Source organism: Grampus griseus (assembly GCF_964374135.1).
Source record: "Grampus griseus genome assembly, chromosome: 13".
Lineage (NCBI taxonomy): Eukaryota > Metazoa > Chordata > Mammalia > Artiodactyla > Delphinidae > Grampus > Grampus griseus.
The window spans coordinates 57,766,327-57,773,136 of NC_139007.1; the positions used below are offsets into that span (position 1 = coordinate 57,766,327).

The 6,810-nt window shown below is 38.9% G+C and overlaps 1 protein-coding gene across 4 annotated transcripts in view; it reads left to right on the forward strand.

Annotated features, from left to right (window-relative positions):
• AKAP7 (A-kinase anchoring protein 7) overlaps window positions 1-6,527 on the forward strand; it is a gene marked incomplete at its 5' end in the record, with an annotated part of 140,323 nt that extends 133,796 nt beyond the window's left edge. For 3 of the 4 annotated variants that reach the window (XM_082669109.1, XM_082669107.1, XM_082669108.1), the window contains one exon: window positions 4,316-5,316. In XM_082669109.1, the coding sequence (XP_082525235.1) occupies window positions 4,316-4,512 (197 nt within the window). In that variant the 3' untranslated portion in view covers window positions 4,513-5,316. Of the gene's footprint in view, window positions 1-4,315 lie in introns of all 4 variants that reach the window. The other variant, XM_082669106.1, reaches the window with a different exon arrangement.
• Between the last annotated feature and the right edge of the window lie 283 nt (window positions 6,528-6,810).

Below are 6,810 nucleotides of genomic sequence, written 5' to 3' on the forward strand. Positions count from 1 at the left end.
GCGCAGGCTCAGCGGCCATGGCTCACGGGTCCAGCCACTCCGCGGCATGTGGGATCTTCCCAGACTGGGGCACGAACCCGTGTCCCCTGCATCGTCAGGCGGACTCTCAACCACTGCGCCACCAGGGAAGCCCCCACTTGTTGATTTTTACTTCTTTTGCTTGTTGTTTTGGTGTCATATCCAAAAAAGGCATTGCCAAGACCAAAGTCAAGGAGCTTTTCTCCTCTCCTGTGTTTTCTTCTAGGAATGTTATAGTTTCAGGCTTTAAGTCCTTAATTCATTTCAAGGTAATGTTTGTGAGTGGTGTAAGATAAGGGTCAAATTTCATCCTTTTGAATGTGGATATGCAGTTTTCCCAGCACTACTTATTGGAAAGACTGTCCTTTCCCCATTATGTATTCTTGGCTCCACTGCCAAATATTAGTTGACCATACATGTGTGAGTTTATTTCTGTGCTCGTGATTCTGCTCCATGGCCTATTATATGTCTTTTTTTATACTAGTACCATATTGTTTTGAAATCAGGAAGTGTGATGCTTCCAGCTTTGTTCTTTCTCATCATTGCTTTGGCTTTTGGGGGTCTTTTGTGGTTCCATATGAATTTTAGGGTTTTTTTTCTATTTCTGTGAATAAATGCCATTGTAATTTTGATAGGGCTTGCATTGAATCTACAGATGGCTTTCAATAGTATGGACATTTTAATGATATTAACTCTTCCAGTCCATGAACATGGGGTATTCTTCCATTTATTTGTGTCTTCAGTTTCTTTCATCAGAATCTTACAGTTTTCAGTATATAGATATTTCACTTCCTTGGTTAAATTTATTCCTAAGTATTTTATTGTTTCTGATACTATTTTAAATGGAATTATTTTTAAAATTTCTTTTTCAGATGGTTCATTGTTACTGTATAGAAATGCAACTGAGTTTTGTATGTTGATTTTGTATCTTGAAACTTTACTGAATTCATTTATTAGGTCTTAACAGTTTTTTTGGGTGGAGTCTTTAGGATTTTCTATGCACAAGATCATGTTATCAGCAAACAGAGACAATTGTACTTCTTCCTTTCTGATTTGGGTGCCTTTTTTTTCTTATTCTTGCCTGATTGCTCTTGCCAGGGCTTCCATTACTATGTGGAATAAGAGTGGTGAGGGTGGGCACCCTTGCCTTGTTTCTGATTTAGAGGGAAAGCTTTCAGCCTTTCACCTTTGAGTGTGTTAGCTGTGGGTGTGTCATATACGGCCTTTATTATGTTGAGATATGTTCCTTCCGTACCCAACTTGTTGAGAGTTTTTATTACGAAGGGATGTTGAATTGTGTCAAATGTCTTTTCTACATATATTGAAATGATCATATGATTTTTATCCTTTATTTTGTTAATATGGTGTATCACATTGATTTATTTGCATATGTTGAACCATTTTTATATCCCAGGGATAAATATCCCTTGATTGTGGTGTATGATCCTTTTAATGTGCTGTTGAATTTGGTTTGCTAGTATTCTGTTGAGGTTTTTGCATCTAAATTTATGAGGGTATTGGCCTGGGGTTTTTTTGTTTTTTTTTTCTTATAGTATCCTTACCTGGCTTTGATATCAGGGTAATTCTGACCTCATAAAATGAGTGTTGGGAGTGTTACGTCCTCTTCGGGTTTTTGTTGTTGTTGTTGTTTTGGTGTTTTGTTTTTCTTTTTTTTTTGGCAGAGCTTGAGAAGAATTGGCATTAATTCTTCTTTATTTATTATTATTTTTTGCCATTTTACGGTTTTATTAACACAAACAAAACGTGCACACGAGCTGTCTATTCATTTTCTTCGCTGCGCAGCCTGGCATTGGGCTTGGTGACTCTGATGGCCAGCTGGGCTGCTCTCTCCACAATGGCTTTGCGGTTCTTGGAGGAGATGTTGTGTGCAGTCTCAGCACAGTAAGATTTATTGCACATCAGCAGTTGGTCAAATTCACCCATAAAGCCATACTGTCCTGAGCTTTTGTTTGTTGGAGGTTTTTGATTACTGATTTAATCTTAAATTTGTTATTGGTCTGTTCAGATTGTCTGTTTCTTCATGATTCATACGTGAAGGTTGTACGTTTCTAGGAATTTATCCATTTCTTCTGGGTTGTCTGATTAGTGACCTGTAATTGTTCACAGTAGTCTCTTATGATATTTATTTCTGTGGTATCAGTTGTAATGTCTCCTCTTTCTTTATAATTTTGTTTGAGTTCTCTCTTTATCTTGGAAGTCTAGCTAAACGTCTGTTGTTTTTGTTTTATCTTTTCAAAAACACAACCCTTATTTTCATTGATCTTTTCTACTGCTTTTCTATTTCATTTATTTCTGCTCTGATTTTTATGTCCTTCCGTCTGCTAACTTTGGGCTTAGTTCTTATATTTTAGTTTCTTGAGATGTCAAGTTAGGTTTTTTTTTTAAGAGTTATTTATTTTTTATTTTTGGCTGTGTTGGGTCTTAGTTGTGGCATGCGGGATCTTCGTTGAGGCATGCAGGATCTTTCGTTGTGGCACGTGGGCTCTTCGCTGTGGCCCGTGGCCTTCTCTTTAGTTGTGGTGTGCAGGTTTTCTCTTCTCTAGTTGTGGCACACAGGCTCCAGGGTGCGTGGGCTCTGTAGTTGTGGCGTGTGTGTTCCAGAATGCTTGGGCTCTGTAGTGTGCAGCACACAGGCTCTCTAGTTGAGGCGCGCAAGCTCAGCAGTGTGGCGCGTGGGCTAGTTGCCCCGTGGCATGTGGGATCTTAGTTCCCTGACCAGGGATCTAACCCACATCCCCTGCATTGAAAGGCAGATTCTTTACCACTGGGCCACCAGGGAAGTCCCAAGTCCGGTTGTTTACTTGAGCTCATCCTTTTCTCTTAGTGCAGGCATTTATTGCTATAAACTTCCCTTTTAACACTACTTTTGCTGGATCATAAGCTTTGGTATGTTGTGTTCCCATTTTTGTTTGTTTCAAGATGTATGTTTTTAATTTCCCTTTTGATTTCATCTTTGACTCATTGGTTGTTCATGAGCGTTTGTTTAATTTCTATATGTTTGTGAATTTTCCAGTTTTCCTCTTGTTATTGATGTCTGGTTTCATACCATTGTGGTCAGAAAAAGATACTTGGTATGATTTCAGTTTTTAAAAATTTGCTAAGACTTGTTTTGTGACCTAATATATAATCTATCCTGGGAAATGTTCCACATGTGCTTGAGAAGAATGTGTATTCTGGTGCTGTTGGATGGAATGTTCTTTTTTGTCTCTTAGGTCCATTTGGCCTCAAGTATAGTTCAAATCCAATGTTTTCTTATTGATCTTCTGTCTGGATGATCTATCCATTGTTGAAAGTAGAGTATTAAAATCCCCTACTATTACTGTAATGCTATCACTCCCTTGAGATCTGTTAGCATTTACTTAATATATTTAGGTGCTCAGATGTCTTTGCTTCCAGTCATCTGCCTTCCTGGATCCGTAGCTCACTGGAAGGAGTTGAAGGACTGACTGGGCATGAGAGATGAGCCCCTTAGCTTTTTTTCCTCAGTTAAGGGAGACAAGAAAGAGAATGAGTGGGAAATGTGCAGCATTTGAACACATGGCAACCACCCCTTTTACAGAAAAATGAAAGGATAATTTAACCTTGATCATCACTAGCAGGGAAGCAAAATGGCCATAAAATACTAACATCTAGGAATTTACTGTCATAATCCTAACTCTTCCTCGAAGAGTTTCCTATTTCTTAAATTACAGTGATAGCTCTGAAATTAAAAAGAATATTAGTTTTACAAGCTTATTTTAACCATTTCCTAGCAGTAGTAATTGCTTTTGTCTTCATGGGAGGGCTGAGACTTTAACAACGATCCAGGCCAAGGGTTATAAAATTGCTGATCCTGTGTGGCTAGTTGATTAGGAAATCTCAATTACCTGACGTTTGGTAGTGGTGAAGTAGAAGCAAATACATCTTGTTGGTGATTTCACATGTCTGAGGCTCCAGGTGGTGGGTATGTGGACTTTAGTAGTAGTAATCACTTTTGGACGAGAGAAAAACAAAAATCTCATGTAGAAATGGGGAACTTCCAGCATTGCTAGGTAGAATATTTTAAGATTGGGGCTAATGAACTGCTTTTCAACCTGAAGTCTTCAGGAACAGGCAGTCTCCTGCTTCTGCAAATACCAAATGAAAAGCCAAACCAGTATTCTTGGATTTATAGATCCAGTTTACCAGACTGAAGGACACTTGCTCTTTGTAACTAACTGAACTAGCCGGCCCCTGCATGCTGAGTTTCTGTGGCAATATGATCTCAGTGACCTGTCTTCTCTATTGTGGAATGTAGGTGATAAGAATGGAGGTGAGCCCGATGATGCTGAACTGGTAAGGCTCAGTAAGAGGCTGGTGGAGAATGCGGTGCTCAAGGCTGTCCAGCAGTATCTGGAAGAAACACAGAACAAAAACAAGCCAGGGGATGGGAGCTCTGTGAAAACTGAAGAGGCTGATAGGAATGGCACTGACAGTGACAACAACAGGAAATGAGACCCGAAGGCAGGCAGGCCCCCGCCGCTCCGTGAGAAGCATCCCTGCTCCCCTCTGCCGGGTCAATGGACTAATTTGCATTGTGCTATTTAAGTGTCTCTTGTCCAATCTGTGGAGATTGCCTAATACTTTCATGATCGATGTGTTTGCATTCCTGAAACACAGCAGAAGAGAAATGGAGTGCTGGGACTATCAGAGGAAATTAATTCATGAAGGAAGAATGGCCCAGGTTTTACGTGCCCTCAGCCGAGGCTCTGGGAGAGAGTATTTTGCGTGATGCCTCGTGGACTCAAAGGCCATGGAAGGGGCCTTGCCGTAAACGGAATACCACCATTTATATTGCTTAGCAGGGCATCTGACTACTTTATCTGAGGCCAGAACACACACAGAGCTAGCAAGTGCTATGATTAAAATGATCACTGTTGAAATTATTATCCATGTAGCTAGTCCATAATGTTCCATGTTTGTCCTATGTGTGCTGTCGCTATGCAGTGATCTTTATTTACAGTAAGTTTGTTTCACGTAAATGATATATTTTTGGTGAAATGCAACCTTTTCTATAAAATGTGGGCAGCATTTTAAAGGTTTCTTTTTAACTCTCTTTTGATAAGTCAGTGTACCATATTTAATGTTTTTCATTGGCATTTGTACGTAAAATGTATCATATAATTTTTTTTCCATAGGCCAGAAACCTATTGGAATCCGGGACTTAATTAATGAAGCTTTGCGTCGAGAGAGGATGGGTCTGCAGTCCAAAGTGAAACAGATAAAGGAACTTTTATTAAAGCCTGAGACTCAGGCCAAAATTAGGAGGGAGCTTTTTGAAGGAAGAGTCATTAACAACAGTAATGAAGGAAATGATGTTGATTTCAGCGCAATTTTGACGTAAGCTCTACGTTGCTATCATGGTACCAGAGTTTATGAAATCTTTTCAGCTCATTAAATAGCTCTTTGGTAAATACCACAGAAGTGTTCTGATAGAGTCTGCACAACAGCAAACCAACATTGGTAAGGAGTTAACAGTTTCTTACCAAAGAAAACTGATTCTGCACTGTTATTTTTAAGCTAGACTTGTGTTTTAGAATGTTTATCTCTATAATACCGAGGTTCATTATATAGAAAGGACTTCTTAATTAGCCATTGTGAGATGTTCGTTGGGTCCTCACAAATAAAATATACAGACTGTGGAAAATCATTTACAGACAAAAAGAAAAAACAGTATTTTAAGGGTAAGTTGTCTCCTGTTGACATGATTTTTGTTGTTAAATCAAAAGAAGCATTGTTCACATGTATCTATGCCTATTGTTACTTTTAATGAGACTTTGAATGTTTATTGATCACTAGTACTTGAATGAACATTTATAAATGTAATTATTGCAGTCACTGGTTAAGAATGTTTTATAATGTCCGTATGTATTACTTTTCAGTGATCAAAATGTAATTTGCTTTTTTTTTTTTTTTTTTTGCGGTACGTGGGCCTCTCACTGTTGTGGCCTCTCCCGTTGTGGAGCACAGGCTCGGCGGCCATGGCTCACGAGCCTAGCTGCTCCGTGGCATGTGGGATCTTCCCAGACCGGGGCACGAACCCATGTCCCCTGCATCAGCAGGCGGACTCTAAACCACTGCGCCACCAGGGAAGCCCTGCTTTTTCATTTCTTAATGAATGTTTGGGATTTTTATTTTCTACTTTTCTGAAGATAAGCCCCCGGTCTTACTGTATCCCTCATAATCTGAATTTGTTTGCACTGGTTCATTTTTAAAGAAAATTCTTGAAAAGTTTCCCTCCCATACGATAATCACTAGTAACAGCTTTTTCTGTAGTCAGTGTAAAATTGCTGCTACTAAGAGATTATGATGGAGGGGGAAATTATTAGAGATCAAATATCTAATCATTTTAAAGATAAAATCCAGTTTACTCATGGATTTTAGCTATTTTTTCACTGGGTAAATTATACTACATTTATTTATAAGTGAGTTTATGCATTTTCATGCCCGTTAATAAATGTATTGTTTTCCCTTGTTGCCTTTCTTCATTTTTTTTTTCCTCACTCTTAGAAGCTGTTGGATCTTTGTGAATATAGGGAAGTCAGAAACAGGCGCTCTGATACTTTAGTGTTTCTTAACTTTTACGTTTTTGTCCTTCACGCTAAGATAGCACAGCTGGGAGAGCACCTTTAACCTGAGACTTTTAAAGCTCCTCAAATCAGTCAGCTTCACAGAGAATTAACAACAGAACATTGAAGGCAAAGAAAATCTCAGTAGCATCTCATAAACTGCTAACAGTGGGTCACTGAAGTG